General features: G+C 46.1%; 1 protein-coding gene across 1 annotated transcript in view; it reads left to right on the top strand.

Annotated features, from left to right (window-relative positions):
• Positions 1 to 1,781: 1,781 nt before the first annotated feature.
• Positions 1,782 to 20,555, top strand: part of PSMB7 (proteasome 20S subunit beta 7) — a 29,506-nt gene continuing 10,732 nt past the window's right edge. Inside the window, exons 1-6 of the mRNA XM_028715362.2 lie at positions 1,782 to 1,931; positions 3,576 to 3,669; positions 3,812 to 3,909; positions 4,249 to 4,389; positions 6,329 to 6,444; positions 12,852 to 12,910. Of these exons, the coding sequence (XP_028571195.2) occupies positions 1,858 to 1,931; positions 3,576 to 3,669; positions 3,812 to 3,909; positions 4,249 to 4,389; positions 6,329 to 6,444; positions 12,852 to 12,910 (582 nt within the window). The 5' untranslated portion in view covers positions 1,782 to 1,857. The remainder of the gene's footprint in view (positions 1,932 to 3,575; positions 3,670 to 3,811; positions 3,910 to 4,248; positions 4,390 to 6,328; positions 6,445 to 12,851; positions 12,911 to 20,555) is intronic.

Below are 20,555 nucleotides of genomic sequence, written 5' to 3' on the forward strand. Positions count from 1 at the left end.
CCCGTTGCTCGGTCCCTGCTCCTGCCAACCTAGCAGTTCGAAAGCACGTCCAAGTGCAAGTAGATAAATAGGTACTGCTCTGGCGGGAAGGTAAACGGCGTTTCCGTGTGCTGCTCTGGTTCGCCAGAAGCAGCTTAGTCCTGCTGGCCACATGACCCGGAAGCTGTACGCTGGCTCCTTCGGCCAGTAAAGCGAGATGAGCATGTTTGCAACTGAACCTAACGGTCAGGGGTCCTTTTACCTTTACAACAAAAAATGAATAATGAAGTTGCTGGGTGGGAAAGCCAGCCACCTCATTATGTACTATTCATGAAATTTTGACGCCACCCTTCCTTTGAGTGTCACAGGGTGGTTTGCAGTGTGAGGGAGGTGGGAGAGGGACCTTCCCCGCCAAAGACCCCAAGGGGCAGGGACGTCTTTACCATCGGGCGCAGTGGTGTGGCGAGCCAGGGCGCCAAGCAGTGGAGGGCCTGGGGAGGGTAAGCGAGGCGGAGCGGGGGCTTGGTGCCTGCACGCCTCCAACACTCGTTGGAGGCGGGAGGCTCCAGATTCTTTCCCGCAGTCCGGAGCTCTCTCTGCTGGCTCCGCAACACACCACCTCCTCGTCTGCATGGTGTGTGCATGCATCCCAGGCTTTGCACATAACAAACGTGACTCTACCACTGCTCCCTGGTCCACTCGACCTCAAAGATCCCCGCGCTTGAGCAGGCCCAGACAGGGGGGGAGCCATATGGGCCACTTGGCCTGGGCCTGATTCCAAAGGGGGCCTCAGTCAGCATATTCACAATCGCAGGGGGTGCACTGGGGCGAAGGCGGAGGCGCAAAGGCGGTGGTGGAGGAGGGCGGATTCCCTGGGGCCATGGCTGGCAGTCTTTCTTTCGATCAAAAATGGCTCAAGAACCCCTAAATGGTTTAGTCATAGCTGTCAACCTTCCCTTTTTTTGTGGGATATTCCCTTATTCCAGCGCCGTTTCCCGCTTCTATCCCGGATTGTTAGATATCCTGCAGACTGTCCTCAGGACAGGTGAGGCTTCTGGTCCCTTATTTTTGAGGCTGCTGGTCCCTTATTTCCAAATCTGAAAGTTGACAGCTGTGTGTTTAGCAATGATAAACATAGACCATGATAAGGCAAAGTTGCTTGATTTTTCCTGCGCAATTCCAGAATTCGCAGAAAAGAAAGCTAGGAAAGCATTTTAAAATAGAAATACTTAATCCTTTCCCCTATGTATTTTTAAAAAGAACTATTGTATATCTATATTTTCCATTTTGTCTTTATATGCAGATACGGTTCAAGCCTTGAAATAAAATTATTTGTCAGCGTAACTTTTGTGAAAATTATTTATATGCTTACTTATTCACAAGACTTCTGTTATCCCGAGTAAAAAAAAGGGGGGGCACATTATCTACCTGGCCCGGGCCTCTGCCTGGCTCTGCAAGGCCCTGCGCTCGAGGCAACACGCTGCAAATAATGAATACGGCATGTTTTGATATTTTGTTATGTTGAAATTGTTAATAATTTTTTTTAAAAAAGGGAAACCTTGGCTCCCCTTTAACCAATCAATGAAAACAAAACGGAATGAAGGACCACCGAAGGCCCCGCGCGGGGTTTCAAATGAGAGAGAGAGGGAGACCTTTTTATTTTGGTGGGGTGTGTGGTTTAAACGTGACGAAGGAACGAGGACTTTCATTCCCCTTTCCCTCAGCGCTGAGGGGAACCGTCTCCCTCAGGTTTTGGCGGGAAAGGGGCGGGGCCCCGCGCGTGACGCAGCCGCGGAAGCCCCGCCTCCCCCTCCCTCCCTGCGAGGCCGCTTCCGCTTCCGCCGCCGCCTGAGGGGAAACCGATCCACCCCGAGCAAGATGGCGTCGCTCTCCGTCTTGCAGGCCTCGCCGGCCGGCGCTGCCGGGGGATTCAGCTTCCACAACTGCGCCAGGTCAGTGGCGGCCCCGGGGGGGTGGCGGGGAGGCGGCGGCGGCAGGACGGGGGGGGGCGGAGGGGGGGAGAGCGGGGGCGGCGGCGGCGTCGCGGGCGCCGGAGGGGAGCCGGGCGGGCGGTGACTCAGGAGGCTCCGAGGCCTAGCGAGGCCCTGGCGCGGAAGGGGGGGGGGAGGGAGGGAAGGGGCTCCTCTGAAGAAACAACAACAACAACAATGGTAATAAGTAGCGCGCGCGTCGGCGCTGCTGCTGTTTCCCCGCGGAGCTTCCTTCACGGCCTTGGGATTCGCCTGAGCGCTCAAGCCGCCTTGGGGTCCGCGGGTGCTGCGGTCTTTCCGGGGGGCGGGAGGGGGGAGGAGGAGCCCCCCTCGGAAGTGGCTGAGCGAGACCCCCAAGGGCCGCCCATGGGGTGAGGGGACAGCGGCGGGGGGGGACGGGGACGGACGACCTTTCCCTTGATCTCAGAGAGAGGAGGAAGGGCTGTCGCTTCGTCACTCTCAACCTCTTGGAAAGCTTAAGCCTGCCGGTTTCTTATCCACGCGTGGATTTCTTTCCTCCTCAGTAACTAGGCAGCTGACGGAGGGTGGAAATAGCGCTCAGGTTCTTTGCTGGGAATTATTATTATTATTATTATTATTATTATTATTATTATTATTTTATTAATAATAATAATATCCTGCCCTCCCCAGCCAAAACTGGGCCGAGAGCGGCTAACATCAAATGTATGACACATTAACATAAAACCAGACAATCAGTTAAAATACACCCTAAACTCAGATCCAGATCAGCATAAAATCCAATCAAATGGCAACCCGCAGATTAGGATTGGGGACCTTAAATGCTGACCAGGCCCAACTGTTTATTGGGAGGCCACTTTCATGCAAGTTCTTATGATAGGGGATGGGGAGTCAGACTGAACCCCGACCAAAGGCCAGGCGGAGCAGCTCCGTCTTGCAGGCCCTGCAGAAAGATGTCAAATCTACCTTTTTATCATGCTGGGCGGCTCATGCAGCGGCTCTCCACCTGTGGGTCCCCAGATGTTGTTGGACTACAACTCCCATCATCCCTGAGCTCTGGCCTCTCTAGCTAGGGGTGATGGGAGTTGTAGTTCAACAACATCTGGGGACCCACAGGTTGAGAAAGGCTGGCTTAGAGCTTGGTGCTGATAATCCAAGGGAAAACACACTTGCCTGCTCCCCAATAGGGTGGGTGGAGCACGCAAAAGCGATCCAGTGTCGTAGCAAACAGGTAGTCCAGCCCTTGCGCAGGCTTACTTAGAAGGTAAGTAAGGTTTGATTTCATTCTAGCAGGACCTGCTTATACTCTTTAATTTCTAAGAATAAAAATTCTAAATGCACGACCAGTGTCCGGGGTGTGTGTCCTATAATGAACTAGTCGGGGCCAGATTCAGGGAGCGATGGGGGTAGGTTGTTACCTTCCTGACAGGGCTGTCTTTCTTTCATTAAATCGGGAGGAGTGGGGTGTTGGTGGGCTTGGTGCTTGCATTGGTTCCTTTTGCTGTATTCACTTCTTTCTCATCCTCTGGCAGTTAGAGTAGTCAGGATCTCCTTACACTATTTATGGAGCAGACTTTTTAATTTTTAGCACCAGTGCCTCGTTTTCATGATTACCTCCTGTTGTAGGAATTCTCACCTTGAAGCGGAGGGGACCAAGAAGGGTCTGCGTCTTCCCACAGCCCGCAAGACTGGCACCACCATTGCTGGGGTAGTGTTTAAGGTGAGGCCCCAATGCTTGTTGCAGTAAAATCAGCTCTTTCAGTGTTCGTCCTATGCATATCAGAAGCAAGTCCCACTAAGCTTAGTGACACTTGCTTCCAGGAAAGTGGGTATAGGATTGCCATCTCCCTTTCTCTCTCTAGGATGGGGTAGTACTTGGAGCAGATACAAGAGCCACTGAAGGGATGGTTGTTGCTGACAAGAACTGTTCAAAAATACACTATATATCTCCAAACATTTAGTAAGTATACCTTTTTCTAGGCCTGCTCATGACCACAGATTTTCTGGAAGTGGAAAGTTGCAAAGTATTTGTTTCTAATGGAGGGAACCAGTGAAAAGTAGGAAGAAAAAACATGGGTATTTAATTGTTGATGTTTCACAAAGGGATTTCTCTGTCCTCTCCTGAAAATGACCAGCTGCTTTAATGGACTAAGACTGTCTAGTTAGCTCTTGATTCCTATAGAGTGGCAAATGTGTTCACGGGGGTTTGTGGGGCGGCTGCCAACCAAGTGTGGCCATGGCTTCTAGATAATTATTCGGAAGCTGCTTGTTTACTAAAATGAAGTAAATACGTTTGCAGTTGTTGCGGTGCTGGAACGGCTGCAGACACAGAAATGACAACTCAGTTGATCTCTTCTAACATGGAACTCCACTCGCTCTCAACTGGACGGCTTCCAAGGGTGGTCACAGCCAACCGGATGCTCAAGCAGATGCTCTTCAGGTAACTGGCTTGTGGACTGAGCAGTGCTGTTGCCACTCTTTGCCTCCTCCCCTTTCTCCCTTCATTCGGTTAAGCAGTGTACAGACACATGTAGTTGGGAAAGTTCAGCAGTCGAGTGGCATGTTCTAAAATATGTGTGTGTTTAAACAATTTTGCAAGCAGAAGCGTTCAGGGGCAGCATTTAAAAATGGAAATTTTTGTGTTTGTCATCAGCATTCAAAATTAACCAGTCTCCCATCTCTTTTTCGACTCAGTAGCGCCACCTAGCAACCAAAATGAGATTTTCAGCTTTGTGATTTGTGACCAAGAGCTCTGGCTGTGCAGGAGAGCCAAGGGCAGCATCTGAAGTGGGGTTCCCTTTCCGCTTGCTCCCCAGGGAACTTTTCGATGAGCTAAAGGAATTTTCCCCTGGGGCCCAAAGCAGCCTTACTTGTGGTTCTTTCTCGCTGCTGTTTTTGTTACCACCCCGAAATGCAAGTGTTTAAATACCTCCCATCTAGCTGTGGCTGCCGGGCCACTGCACACTTCAGCACAAAGGCTTGGACTTGCCAGCAACGAGCTGCTGACCATGGGAAAGAGAGCATGACCCCCATCACATGGTGGGAGAGAGGAGGGTGGGTGGACGGACTGGTGGGAGGGAGGCAGGATTATGCAGATACGAGATCTCCAGGGCAGAGTCTCTTCCAAAGGCTGCTAGGGGAGGGGATGAACTGGAAAGGACCCCTCACTGCAAAAAGAAGAGAGAGAACAAACCAGAAGCTGCAGTGTGCCTCATTGCATGGCCTCTTCCTCTACACCACAGTTGCATGTAGGCTTTGTGTGGCATCTCAGTGCCCTGTGTGGAGGGAGGGAGTCGGGAGGACTACCCCCTCAGCCCAGCTGTCCAGCCTCACTTCCTCCTGCCCTTTGCTTCCATGCCCTTCCTGCCCAAAGCTTTCACCCTGTTCACCTCCAGAGCAGGCTGGCTGGAGCCACTGGCACATCCTACCAAGGGGGCAGAAAAAACTGCAGCAGAGAGGGAGGGAGAGGCCGAGCATGTGCCCCTTTGCTGTGTGGGTGGCTACTTGCTGGTCATGGGTGGCTGGCTTGTGTGAGGGATGCCGCCTATCCGCTGGCCTAGCAGAACGGGCAGGCAGGAAGCAGCCCTTTACTGCAAAGTAAAGCCTTTTATACTGCAGAGTAAAGGGCTGCTTCCTGCCTGCTGAATCTGCAAGGCCAGAGAGATGCTGCTCTGTGAGCCTGCCTCCACCCGCCAACTCCATGTGTCTACGTCTCTCTGGCTGGGACTCTCTGTCCTGCAAGCCAGAGACTTTGGGCAATGCACAGCTGACAGGTGGGCAGACAGGCAACACTTCCTCCTCACCCCTCTCTCTTTGGAAAAGCTTCAAGTCCTTGTGAATCAAACCAGTGGTGAAGGCTGCCGGGTGTGTGGCCACCATGTTTCCTCTTTGCTCAACTTCTGTTTGTGCAGCATAAGCTGGGCGGGTGGGGGGGGGTTGCAGGTTTTGGGGCAGCTACTTTTTACTCCCTGGGAAGCCCATCTGTTTCACAAGAGGAGTCTTGACTTTTCATCACTCTTAAGCAACCCCCTTGTTTTCCCGATCCCTTTTATGGGTTTAAATAGTTTCTGCTAGGAAGGGTGAGATGAGAGAGAGAAAACTGCACAGAACTGCATGGCTTGCACTGCTCCTGCCCTGCTTTTGCAAGTTGGCTGTGGTTGTGCTCCTTTGGTGCTGCGCTGCTTGCAGATCCCCTGGCTCACGCAGGCACACAATCTCTTTTCCCCAATGAAAAGGCACCTAGGCATTCTTGTAGTGCCTGGAATGCAGGTTTAAGGTGTCATTAGGCTCCTAGCTTTTATATCCCGGTTTCTAACACTGTTTGGAATGCATTTCTGGTGTTCACACACTCTTATGCTAAACACATTCATGTCTTCCAGGTATCAAGGTTACATTGGCGCAGCCCTGGTTCTGGGTGGGGTGGATGTCACTGGAGCCCATCTTTACAGCATCTATCCTCATGGATCTACTGACAAATTGCCTTATGTCACAATGGGTGAGTCTTTCCCTGTTACAATTTAGGTAACTGCACTGCCCACTAGTGGAAATCTGTTGTAATTAGTTTTTCTTTCCTCATCTTTACTCCTGTGTGTGTGTGTGATTCTGAAATGTCGTTAGCGTTGTAGAAAGTGAAAGTAAAACAGGGATCTCATACTTTGTGTGATCCTATCTCTTGATGCCTAATAATAATACTTTAAATCATTGGCAAATTGTAAATGGCTGTGTGGGGAGATGGGAAATACAGCTTGTGCAAATTTGCCAGAGACTCCCAGAGTGTAGCTTCAGTGCTGAATGGCAAATGTTTTGCTAAATCGAATCCCAAGGCAGTGGTTCTTCATCAGAACATTAAAGCAATCACACACAAAGTTTCTGAAATGCCATCAGAACCTCTAGAGAAATTACACTGTAAGGATGATTTCAGATTTCTTAAAGCAGCCCTGTAGCTTATATAGGGGTTGTCAGCAGCAAAAATAATGTTAGCTGACTGAAAATACAGATGTGTAGCACTTGTCAGTGGAGAGTGTGAGAGCTTCTAATGTAATGTTTTGCTCTTGAAATGGATGCAGTAGTTAATAGGCAAATGCTACTATGGATGTTTGGTTCACATAGATTCAGTTCATTCTGACCCCAATTTCACTTTGCTCGAATGCTTTGCCTGCTTATATGTACAAAAACAACAACACCACCTCTGTGTTTACTAGGGTCCAACATTTTTCTTAAATTACTTGAAGAAATGATGTGTGTGTGTGTGTGTGTGTGTGTGCGCGCGCGCGCTAACAGATAAGCCCTAGTTAGATTATGGAAGAGGCGTCCTCAAAAATTAACTGCATCTGTATGGTTTATTTTGATGTTCTTTCATGCCAGTGTTCGGGGAAATTGGAGTCCTGGGCATAGAGAAGCAGAGTTGTACAAAATGCTTAGAACACCAGAGTGTAGCTTTTTTACACCAATAGATGGTGCCATGGTTCCCTACAAAGTAGTAAATTATTTATTCTGTGCATGAAATCTATTTTTGAAAGAATGCTATTATAGGATTTATGATGTAATATTCTATTCAGACCCTTATATGAATTAACATAAAATATGAAATTGGATTAATATTTATAAATGTGCCCTGAAACTTATAAATTATTAAACTGCTGAACAATAAATTACCTTGCTGCATTTGTATAGTGAATGATTAGTGACCCAAAACTGCAGGATTCATGTCTGCCTTGCACCAGGAATCCTTTGACTCTGTTTTGTTTGAAGCTGTAGAGCATGGCTATCCTATGAATATTGTTCACTGAACCCAGGGAAAGAAATCTGACTGGTAAGGACTGCTGTCATTAAATGGGAATAGGCTTCTAAGCCTATGAAGCCTGACAGTATTAATCTGTCTGTTTTATCTACCATGCTGCTATTCCTTTAAAAAGAGAAGAAGAAGGAGGCTGCAATTCCAGCATGTTTAAAAGCAAACCACACTGAACTCCACAGCACTTGTTTCCAAGTAAACGTGCTTCGGGTTGGGCTATTGCATACCTGACAATGCTTCATTACAGGGTACATTGTGCAAATCTCTGGTCTGGTAAATATCATACAGTATGGACAACTTCAGTCTACTGTTTAAATAATTTGTCCAAATGTAGGGGCCATGTTTTAGATGTGATACTGCAGACTGAGAGTCTGAAGAATGAATTTCTTGCTCCAGTGTGCAGCATACCTAAGGCTTAGGGATTACAATCTTGAAATGATCATAAAACCAGACATCAAAATTCATGCCCTCAAGCTCTGTTCTTGGGATGGATATCTGGCACAGACATGAATGTTTTGCAGTGCCTTTACATTGACACAACCCAGTTTTGGCCTCTTCTGGAAAGAAAGGAGCACATCCTTTTGATGGGCAGATGTGATGCAATATGAACACAGTTTGTGTTTTTAGTACTCCTGTGAAGGCTGACTGATCTCTTATGTGCCAAAATATTATCATGATTTTTAAACTCAACATTTTGACAAGCTCCACACTTAGGTTGGTGGCAGAGAATACATATTTAAGCCAGAAGGACTTAGCTATCACAGCAGAATAGTAAATACTCAGACCTGCTCATATTTGATCAGATGTTAGGCACACACAAGGCAGCAGTATTGCTATTCCATGATTCCTCCATGTATCTACAAACTGAATGCTAATTTCCCCATACCTTTCTCTCGTTGTTTTAAGCAATATTTTACATGTGTGTGCGCGTAAGGCCTCTGTATTGTTGCTCAAAACAGGCAAAGAATAGAAATCCAGCATTTTGTGCCTAAATAAGAGACGAGTGTCGTTCCTTAGAAGGAGTTTAAAACATACTCAGTGCTTACTCAGGAGTGAAAACATCAAATTAAAGTGTTTATGCTGACAAAGGACAAATGCGGATTTCAGCAAACGATGCAAGATTGTCTGATTGCTGGCTTGTCTAGAAAAGCTTCTGGCCATGGCTATATAATGAAATGCATGCATACAATTAAAGGGCTTGAAGTCTGTACTTCAGACTTGGGAAGCAGCAAGATGCATTCTGGTGGTCTCTTGTGGCTGAGGCTGATCTCTTGGCACCAGTATTGTTTCATATTCATAAATCAGCTCTTCATGCATTGGCAATGTCTGTCTGCCGCACAGGCAATGCCACCAAGAGACCAGGCCTCTCAGCCAGGAACCAGAGTGAAAAATGATGCCGATCGATGGGTCTGTGGAGAGCACTGGATATCTACCTAGGAGGAACAGCAAATTGAATAACAATGAGCGCTTGTGAATAAGTGCGCTGTCAGGGACTGTTGACACTGATGGATTAGAGAAATCTAAATGTTACTCTCTTCACAGTGCATTTGTTTGCCAGTGTGGCAGGCAGAGGCAGCAGCAAACAGGTTCTTGAATGCTGGAAGATGCAGAAGGCTATTTAGTAAAAGAAAGCACTCTTCGCTGAATGTTTGACGTTCAGAAGGCTGCTAGCTGCAGTGTGCAAATGGACAAGTCCAATATCTGTTAAATATGGGACAGCAAGGTCATTTTAAAACACAAAAAGTATCTCTAGGTCATCAGATGTATGAAGAGGAATGCTGTGACTCTGTAATGTAACTGTAAATAGAACATCATTCAGATATTATTATTATTATTATTATTATTATTATTATTATTATTATTATTTATATATCACCCTATACATGGAGATCTCAGGGTGGTTTACAGAAAAGAGGACAGTTCACAGAAAATATTCCCTTTCTTGTTATTCTTTCTGGGCCTAATAAAAAAATCACTTTTGGGATTGGTGTAGGACTTATTTCTAGGCTGTTTTTAATTTAAATGCAGGTAGCACTGAGAAACTTATGTGCCCTGATCAGTTTATTTTAAAATATTTTTGAAACCACCTTTTATCAGTTAAGATATCCAGATGATGTGCAGAATAAGACCAAAAGTGGCCGTATAACCACAAAAGCCCCACGTATAAAATACAGCCTAAGCAACTTTACAAGGCAGCAAAATATAATAGAGGGACGACACACGCAAAGCAGCTCAAGCAAGCAGGAAAGTTTTGAATTGGCAGTGTGAAAGATGACAGAGTTGGTGCCTATGGAATTCCGTGGGGATGTTCCACAATTGAAATGCCCCGACAAGAGGCACGTTCCTTCTTGCGGCATGTTCAATAAGAGCCTGAACCCCACAGCAGGTTGCAAGATGGTTGTAGGCTGGTGTAGAGGCAGGTGCTGCGTCAGGCATTTAAGAGTGTGCTCTCGCAGACGCAGACTGCCTTGTGACCAGCGTTGTGCAGTTCTCTTCAGTGTTGGGGGGGGCGCATGGCATCCAGAGAGCTTCGTGCAGCTCTGTCCCCAGATGCAGGCCTGTTGACTGTGGGCTTCTGGCGCTGAAGAGCATGAGCTAGTTGATGAAGCTGCCTTGAGTATTTTGTGGTGCTTTGGGAATGTTCTGGTTTAGTGCCTCTTACTTCATTAACCCTTTTGGGTTGTTTTTGCCAAGCTATATGCCCTGATAGCCATCGCTTAAAATGCCAGCTCTGTGTCTTGGCCAAACACCAGCATGATCAAGAAATGGGAAACCAGGGTGAATCTGTGCAGAAAGAGGCTGCCTCCCCTAGTTGAGAACATAGTTCCTGGACATAGCACCTCCTCTGCTCCAGGGAGTGAGCTGACCGAGTGCTTGGGGTGAGAGATAGGATGTGCCCCCCCCCCCCCCGGCAATATCCAGTCTCTGAACCCATTAAGGCTCTTCTTTGAAAGTCAGAAATGAGAGTGCTGCAGCTGCCAAGATGGGGATCAGAACCTGGTTGGGTAACGGGCTGGTGGTAACTTCGTGCCTGTGTATATATCTTTACAGTATGTTCTCTATTCACGTCCTACTCATCCCTTGCCTTCCAAAATGTTGGGAATTTTGCTAGCGTGTGAATGCAAAATGGGCTGTTTCAGAAGCAAGGCCTAGATATAAATTAAATAAAAAATAGATTGTTGTGAAATATTTCTTCTGCCACATTACAGCTCTTGTCTTGCCTGTTAAAACTCCAGTGCGAGGCTCTTCCAGACACCTTGCTTGCCTCTTGTTCCACCTGATTCTGCTTATTCCCGTTGTGGGGAGCTTGGCAATAAGGCTTGCCTCATAAACTGCATCCAGAGCAGCACTACAGGACTTCACTTTGACCTCCTTGTGGTTCAGCGCAGTTCTTCTTGTTTGCTATTTTTGGCAGCTGGCATATTTTGTGCATGTTGCTCTCCTCTCCTGTTAGTCACTTGCAAAGAATTCCTTTTTGTTTCCCATTCCTGCCTTTTTGAAAATGGAGCTGTGCGTGGCTCCGAGGCAGAAACGAATAGCCCTTGCCTGGAGTATGAGAAGATGCTTTGTGCACCCCGCTGTTTATAAATGTGATGTATTTGGTACTGTAAAGGTAATGATCCTCAACCACAGCAATATTCCATAACAGGAGGAGTCTTTGTCACATTCGCTGGAATTACCATGTTCATTGATTTGTGTCTGTAAATCTGCCTCTACCCTTTAAATTTGATCTATAATTGGACCTCCTTAAATGGTTCAGATAAGATAGTCTGTATTTTCTCAGCAATGTCACTGTCAGCTTCTCCCTTTTCATTATACATTCAGCAGACTTGATAAAATCAGCAGGACACCTCATTTGAAACTCTTTAATCGCTGCCTTTTTCTTTACTAAACCATTGAGGTGGTCAAGCGATGTACACAAATCATTTTAAATGGAAAATATGGCTTTCTGGGTGACCCAGCTAAACAGATAGTGGTATGCAAAACAAGTTAAAAAGTAATAAATGCCAAAAAATCTCCTAATTGGCATAAAAAATTGTCGCTAACTTTATTCAATCTCCAAAAGCAGAGCATCCTGAAATACTGTCTGGGCTGCACTGAAACATGATGATGATGTCTATGCAGGGAAGATTCACATTCTCTTCTGAACAAAGCTTATTTAAGATTGCCAAATAGTTCATAGCCGCTCTTTGCGTGGACCTGTAATGCCTGGAGCTGACATCGGAAAGGGGGTTCTTCTGTTAGTGTTTTTGTAGGACGGCTCTTGGAATTGCCAAATGTGTGTGTTTAAACCTTTGTGTGTGATTCATGTTTGCCTCTCTGGTCTGCTCTGCCTTACTGTTTTTTTAGTGCAAAGTAGAAACAACCCAAAACACAATAAAATAAAACACAATTGAACTGGGGCAGATGAGACTGAATGGCCACCTGGATTCCTCTATCTTTCTGTGCATGTGCTAAACCAACCCACCGAAATAATCTGTTCCTTTCAGCTGATCCAAATGATTTTAAAGCCCTGGTCTGCCTCTTCTCAAAGCTTCTGGCTTGGTCAAACGTGGCTCAGTATATATATTTCTAGAAAACGTCTCAGCTGTTCTAGAAATGTTGCCACAATCTATAAATAAAAAAAGCAACTCCAGGATTTAGAGAGGTGCTTCTGCTGCTTCTAAAGGCTTGGTCATACCCAGTAGGATTTTTTTACTTGCCTTGAACAGCATGACCACCCACCACCCTCTCTGCCATACCACACCACTATTCACTTTTGATATTGAGAATATTTTCAAAAGCATTTGGGAAGGGGGCTGGGGTTCAAGAAATAAAAGCTGAAGATGCTCCCGCTAAACCCTGGTGCAGCTTCCGTTGGGAGCTTGGTACGAGTTACCAACCTGCTTTTTCCCTTTGCCTTTCTTCAGAGTAAGGCTCCCTTTGTTACTGAGCTTGAACCAGAGGTGCTGCTCTAAAGTAGCAAAACAAATGTATAGGAATGTAAATCAGTATTTGTAAAGTTCTTGTCTCATTGTCGACTTTTCTGTTCTGTCATTTGAAAACCATAATGGTGTATTGGATGCAACAAAAAAATTAAAACGAAAACTTCTCCTTGCTCTTTTCAGGTTCGGGTTCATTGGCAGCTATGGCAGTTTTTGAAGACAAATTCAAGCCTGACATGGAGGTAAACACTCTCTCCGCCTCCTGTGCTCCCACTGTTTATTTGTATAATTGTGACAGTAGCATAGTGTGGTTTGTAGGATGGGGTCCTTTGAATGATCTTTAATGGTTGGTTTTCAGTTACAGCAATGCCACAACCGTCTGAAGAGTCACTTTGTTGTCTTCTGTGGAGATTATCCAAAGTATTGTTTCTGTGCTAATAAATATGCACAAAACTTGAGTTAGACACAAAACTGTAAAATGTGTGTACCTATGGAGAAATCCGTGCAAGTCTGACACCTGTGCCTTGTGGACGTAATTGCAGGAATTCTGCAGGATGTGTTAAACACATACCTGATGTTTCCTCAAATGCTGGTGCTTCCAGATATTTTGTGCCTGACTCTTTAAGCTATGAGTGCAAAAGTGGAAGGTATGGGTGATTATTGGGTCTCTAGTCTGTGCATGTTCTTCACAAAGCCACATTCTGTGCCCTTGAGGGTTTGTTTAAATGGAGACGGGCATTGAAGTTACTTTTTGTGGCTTAGTGGTTCTCTACTCCCAGCTTGTCAAGGGTGAAATCCTCAGTACCATATTTGTGTGTTGAAACACCAGAATGGCTAAAAATGGGAGCAGAAATAGTATGTTTCTAGTTGCTTAAAGGCCAGCCTGATTTAAGCGATTGTCATGTACACAATCAAGCGGCATTTTTAATTGGCTGCTGAATTGAGCATAAACAGGAATCCATTAATTTTGGTTGGCCATGGTACCTGCTACTGCTGCCTCTCTGAGTATCTGAAAACAATGTACTTTGCTTTCTGAGTCCTTTGAAGGAAGCCCAGTGCAAAGTAATGGAAGAGCCCCTACCTGTCCCTTGCCAGAGGTGTTCACTGTTGGAGGTTCCATTTATCCTCACAGAAGAGCAAAATGTGACTCAGCACTCAGTTGAAGTTGACAGCTTGTCTTGGGAAAGCAATCACCTTCAGCCCAACATTTTTACTTGATGGGTGATTGTATTAATGAGTTGGATCTTAACTGCTGCTATCCTGGTAATATCACTACTTAAGTCACAGTGAATGTCTCCTAGATAGGCCAGGCTCCTTTGTCACCCTCGCAGAGTACACAAGGCTCAGATTAGCAGGCCAGAGCTAACCCAGCAATTCTGAGCTTTTATTCTTGATTGGGAATGGATGTGTTGAGAATGTAGAAGACCAATACTTTGTGTGCCTGTGGTGTCACTCGTCAAGGTGCAGAAGCATCACAAAAGAGGGGCTGCCCCATTTGCCCCAGGGTCTTCACACCTGACTGTACTGCCTTGGCAGTCTTTTTGTTTGTTTATGATTTTACTGGTTTATTAATTTCCATACCACTCTTCATCCAAAGATCATCATCATTACTATATTAATGCTTTGGACAGAGCAACTTGCTCTGTCCTCTGACTAGAAGAAAGAAGCAAGTTTCCATTTTGAAACAGCTTATAACCACATTTTTGGGTTTATATGGAAGAATTGGAGTGAGGATCCCCTACACTCTTGCCCCATTCCTTCTCCTTCATCTTTCAGCCACTCCACTCCCTAGTTGGAAAAAACAAATGTTTTATTGGCTAATCTGGTTTTATGGGAGGGAGAGAATTGTATCCGGCTCTGCCTACTATAGATAGCGTGGACTACCCAGTGCATGTGGGTTTGGATGGCAAAAAGGCTATAATTCTGTTTGTTTGTGTGTGTGCTGTTTTTAACTATGAAGGGAGGCTCTATCTTGGCCAGGATGAAGTGCCCCTTTTTAGATGGGTGTTCTCTAGCACAAATTCCTTGAAGGTTTAGTAGCATAACAGGTTGCACGATGACAGCTCCTCTGTGAAAAGACTGAACAATATTTGGTAAATCTCTGTGCCACCCCAATGTGTTAATGCTGAATTGGTCAACTGCTGATGCACATGCAGTGAAAAGAACTTTAAAAATCTTGGTGCCATGGTCATTAAAATGTGTAGAAAATTAATATTATTTCTGTCAAGATTAATGCAGCTCCTTTGTTTGCTAATTGTCAGAATATCTTGATAGAGCTTTTAAAGGGCAGTGGTGTTCTTCAAGACCATCACATCACAGAGAAATGATTCAAAGGCAAACTGTCCTGCACCCTCTGGTATCAACTTGCAAATTAGCATCTGGAATCTAATTAAACAAGCTTAATGAAATCAGCAGCTGAATACTGCAGGAAAAGACAATCAGCCCCCACCCCCTCTGATATATATTCTGTACTACTGAAGCCGTTCACCAAAAGCATCGTGTGAGCACAGTTAAAGAAATTAGCATTTATTTGAAGACAAGGAACTGTTTTTTTCATTCTGTTACGCTTTTGGCATGCGCCAGCGTCCCCAGAGAGCCGTGCCACAACACATAGTGCACAATATTTATAAATCTGACAGGCAATAATAGCAACTTGAAAAATTTCTTTTGCTGGAATTTCAAGTTGAGAGCTGCCAAAAGCTGAGAGGATCAAACCTGCTCTGGCAGCTGCTGTGCCCTACAGTGAGAGTAGCAGGCTTTGAAGATGTTCGACTTAAAAAAACCAGGACTGCAGGCTTAGCCAATTTTTGCAGGTTTCTCCAGCCCTGGCTCTCCGCCGTTTGAAGATGTCGAAGCTTCTACCACTGCCTCAGGCATCCTCACACCAGCAGGGCTTGTCCCCCCCCCCCCCCACCTCCGACCGTGTCTTGAGTTTTAGGTAGCAAGTGGCTTTGTTGGTGCCAAGTGTGACAGCCCTTCCTTAGGCTGTAGCGCAGAGTCTGTCTGTCGAGCCTTCTCAGGATAGATCCGTGGTGGGATGCTGGCCTCCAGAGGGGCTGTTACGGATTTCCAAGGATGGCAGCTGCTTCAGGCCTAAAGCTCAGACATGTTGTTGATGCCTCAGACAGGAGGTTGAGCCCCTGGCCACTGGAGGGCAAGCACAGTTGTTCACATGTGCACCTAAACTTGCCTGAAATAAGAATGGGAGAGTGGTAAAGCTGTTGATGGCTTGGGTTGAATTCTTGGAGCAGGGTTATACTGTTTGCATTCTGTAGCATCTTCCAGTGGGAGAAATTCTAGGCCCCTAGGGACTTTTCCCCCTCTACCCTTGTGCAAGGCTAACATCTAAACATTTAATGCTTATTCATTTTAACTGAGATTAAATCTAGCTTGGGCAACCTTGGGGAGAGGCTGCATGAGGGAATACGCCGCTTCCTCTTGCTTCAAGGAGATATGGTGGCATTTTTATATGGGCAGCTCTTCTTCCAGTCTCCAGTAATCTTGAACCTATTCATATGCTTAGCAATCATGACAGAAAAGGGTATTTCTTCTCTTTTTTTAATGGTTGAATACTGTCATACTTTAGAGGCTTGGAGGCAAAACGACCAGAATTAATCTTGGCCCAGATGAACCATGCTGATTTGTTTCTCATGTCTGCCTGGAAACACCCCTGAGTTTGCAGGACGGGTGCATGGCATGCAGGACTTGTGGAAGGCAACAAGGGCACATTCTTGAATGCTGGTAGGTTTGCTGTGCATCTTGCTAACAGGGCAACAGAGCTGGACTACAGCTGATGAGGCCTGAAGAGGAGGAGGAGTGTGAGGAGGCAGGAAGGTGAGGGAGTCAGCTCAGAAGAGGGGGAATTGCCTGCTGGGCTGCAGTCCTTCCTTACAGTCACATTTACTCACCATTTAGCAGCTTGAAGTTTTTTCCCTCCCGCAGCCTTGACCTGACTTTAGAAATAGTTTCTCTAGCAGTTTGCTGTTCCCATTGTGGCGGTTTGGTCTGTCGTGCTGGGGAGGGTGGGAGAAGCATTGTGCCGTCCAATTTCATTGGTCCATCATGCTGACATATTATTTATGCTGCTGTTAGGGTTGCCCTTCTCTGAAGAAGGCCTTGCATTCCATTCTAGGACTAGTGGTGTATTATCAGATACTTTGCACTTCCTAATAATTCTTTACAGTGGTACCTCTGGTTGCGAACGCGATCCATTCCGGAGGCCCGTTCGCAGCCTGAAAAGAACGCAACCCGTGTCTGTGCACGTGTGGGTTGCGATTTGCCGCTTCTGCGCATGCGCGTGACGTCATTTTGTGCATATGCACGAGTGGTGAAACCTGGAAGTAACCCTTTCTGGTACTTCCGAGTCACCGTGGCACGCAACATGAAAACACGCAACCTGAAGCAAACGTAACATGAGGTATGACTGTATATGAAAAAAGGGCTCTGGAGATGCTGCTTCTGGAACTTGAGAGCCTCTGTACCGCTGCGCTTTAGGGCAATGCACTATGTATATTACTGCTTTGGTAATAGAGACAGTCATGCAAAGTACCAGTGAGCCCCCAGTGAAAAGTGGCAAGTGCTGCCCCACGCCTTTTTCAACCATGGGGGCTAAAAGAAAGCATCATTCAGAACACCAAATTCAGCCCCACATGTTGGATTTGAACATCGGAAGCTCAGCCCAGCCAGCCATCTGAAATCTGTTTTTGTTTGCAGTTGTGAGGCATTTCGCCTGAAAGCCATTAAGCTGTAGCCACTCCCCAGAAGCTTGTTCCCATCATGCAAGCACCGTGACAAATGCATTGTCTGCAATTCTCTTCACATTCCCACTGCAGTGGAATGTGAAACCCCTCTGCTTTAATAGGATGAGGGTGGCTGGTGGGTTCTGTGTGCAGATCTCACACGCACTGCAAAGTCTGTGGAAAGACACAGTCCAGCCTCCTGCCTCCCAGAGCGTTTTGAAACCACAGCTCTAGAGTGCAAGGGTGGACTGGCCAATGGACTGCTTTTCTGGACTTAAACGGTGGAAGATTCAGGATCTGTAGTTCAGGATGGATGTGAAAGAACAGGGCTCAGATGGGGATGTTGTGGAGAGTGAAGGAAATGACGGACATAATTATTTGCGGCCGGGCGCCTGATTAATGGCTGACAACAATGCTGATAGTTGGGAGTTTTTGTTTGTTTTTTGACAACCGCCGAAACTTAAAACTTGATCAGGTGCTGGCGCCTCATCAGTCTCATTTAGGCTTCCTGTGTGAGTGACTGACACTCTGGAGCGGTGACACGCTGCATATGAATGCTGGCTTCATTAGTGGGGCTGATCAGAATGCCCGTGTCCCTGCCACAGGGCTCAGGTGTGGCTGTCTTCTGGCTAATCCCCCCAGTTGACACTTGGTGTTTTAATGACTCCATAGGAAGGTGGCCGCGTGCTGGGGGGGGGGGGGGGGTTTGCCAGCAGACGGCGGAGATCAAGGGAGACAGCCTGCATTAAGCGGGAGAGCTGCCTGAGCGACCTGCATCCCCACTGGCAGCGCACACAGCTTATGCAGAATGCCTTTCAAAAATGGGGCCCCTTTGCAAGGGGGGGGGGGAGCGCCCACCGCTTTGTGTATCTCTGGTGTTTGGCGCTTGCACTTGGCCTTGCCGGCTGCAGCCTCTCTGCCTTTTTTTCTGGGGCAGGAATTGTGAAGATTGGTGCAAGGATGCTGGTATTTCTCCAAACTTCGCCCCCCCCCCCCATTTCCCTCTCTTAAATACAAACATTATTGGGGGTGCTAATTTGGATTTTACTTCATCAGTGGAACTTTCTACCTGGCATGCAGAAAAAAAGAATCCTGTGGAACTAATTAGAGAAAAAACTCTTGCTTTTTATTTTTTATTTAGGGGGTGGGGGGTTTCCAGTGATTGAGTATCTTGAGCTATTTCATCAGTGTTCTCCCATAAGGAAATTAAACTCTGGAATAAAGCATCACACTATTATAAGTGTTCCATCTGCAGAAGTATTTCAGCTAGGCAGATGAAACTATTCCCCTTTTCTCCCCCCATGTAGCGTTCCAGGGGTCCCCCCAACCCAATTTCAGGGTCCACACAAGGGGAAGGGGAAGAGGAAAGCCCCATTGCACCAGCCAAAGTGCTTGCATAGGACTTCCCCACAGGGTTTCTTAGGTGAATCCCACCCAAAGTTACCTTAAGGGTCTGATTTCTGTTAACATTGGCAGGCCTGCAGTTGCTTGCTAGTTTCTTTAGTACTGTGTATAATTTGAAAATGTATGCTGAACTGTAGCACCTTTAAATCGAGAGGTGCAGCAACAGCCTGCTGAATTTAGTGGAAACGAAGTTAGTGCCGTTTAAAACTTGTATCCTATTATATGAGCAGGTCTGCTCACAGTGGACTGTTGAAATCTGGTGGTTGCTTTCACTCCTCGCAGAGTAGGTATGGCAGACAGGTAATTATTTTTGATGCATTTCTTAGGAGCCAAGCATTCAAACAAAAGTTGTATTACTGTTGTTTCTCAAACTGAAGGAAATGGTGAGGTTTTCCTGGGGGAAAAAATCCCCCCCCCCCCCAATAATGCAAGACTGGTTTGGTGCTTCTGCAGCAAGCAAGAGTTCTTAATACAAAATACGTTTTGTATGCAAAGAGCCAAGAAATACTAAGTGGCGGAGGGGGTAGAGGGGTAGGGAAATATTGGTTGTGAACTTTGGAGAGAGGTTTTATTGGAATTCCCAGAATACTTTAATGATGTGGTTGTGGACTCTTCCCCTGCCTCCAAGATTGATTTTTTTCCCTGTTGACAGTAAAACATGAACAAATGCACCTTAATACCCCACAGAGGGTTGCTGTTATAACACCGTTCACAATTCTGCAAGCTGCCTTTTCTTTTTCTTTTTTGGTTCTCTGTCCATTTCCACCTTTCTTCTGTCACACAGATCCAGCTCCTCACTGCAGCTGTGAGAGGGTGGATTAAGAAGATTTGTAAAATCAAGGCTTTTTTTCTCGCAGCATTCGCTTGCTTGAATTTTGCTTCCAATCAGATCTTGGTTCCGTTTGCTACAATTTGTATCAGTAACAAATTAAATATGCCTGTGCATTTGTGTTTATCTTGTAGCAAATGAAAGCCTGGTGTAGCCTCTTGCAGACCCCTTGAAAATTCAGGTGGAGGCTGGCTCTGTGATGTGAGGTTTTATCCAGCAGAATGGCGGCGGTGGCTGCTCATATAAGAATGAAATAAGAGTAGCCAGCCTTACTGAATGGTAGTTCTAGAATCATACATTTCTGCCTTGGCAGGTAATTCAACATAAATTGTTAATGTAAATTCAGGTTAGTGGGGAAGATATTTTTTACTAAAAAAGATAAACTGCTGATTAATTCAGTATAGAACTCAATTACAAGTTGAAAGGGCCACTGCGGGACTCCAGAACCCTAAAGACAGCAGATGTTGAATTGATACTCCAGCATATTTCACACTGGTATGAAATATTAACATGGTTTATTGTACTTGTGATGTAGATATGAGAAAGGGGAGGCCTGGCTTGCGTGTGTTTGTACTAGTGTGTTGTGAAAACAGCAAAGGTTCAGCCAGCTGTAATTAAAGGCTTTAAGAGATGGCTGATTCAGGGAGGATCTGAAGAACAAAGCCCAGTAAGTCTGTTTACAATTTGTTTTTAGATGTTTACAATGTGCAGAAGACAAATCATGCAGTGTGACATTTTTGCTGAATGCCCCAAAGGCAAGGACTCTTATATTGAACCTTGGCCTGCTTCAGATCAGGGTGAAAGAATGCTACTTTTGACCTGTGTGTCTTGTGATTCCATTTGGAGATTCAGCCTCTTTTTCCCCACATGTCAGAAAAGGTGGGTTTGCATGGTGCGTGGCTGAAGTAGTAATGT

The sequence above is a fragment of the Podarcis muralis genome, chromosome Z (genome assembly GCF_964188315.1).
Source record: "Podarcis muralis chromosome Z, rPodMur119.hap1.1, whole genome shotgun sequence".
Classification (NCBI taxonomy): Eukaryota; Metazoa; Chordata; class Lepidosauria; order Squamata; family Lacertidae; genus Podarcis; species Podarcis muralis.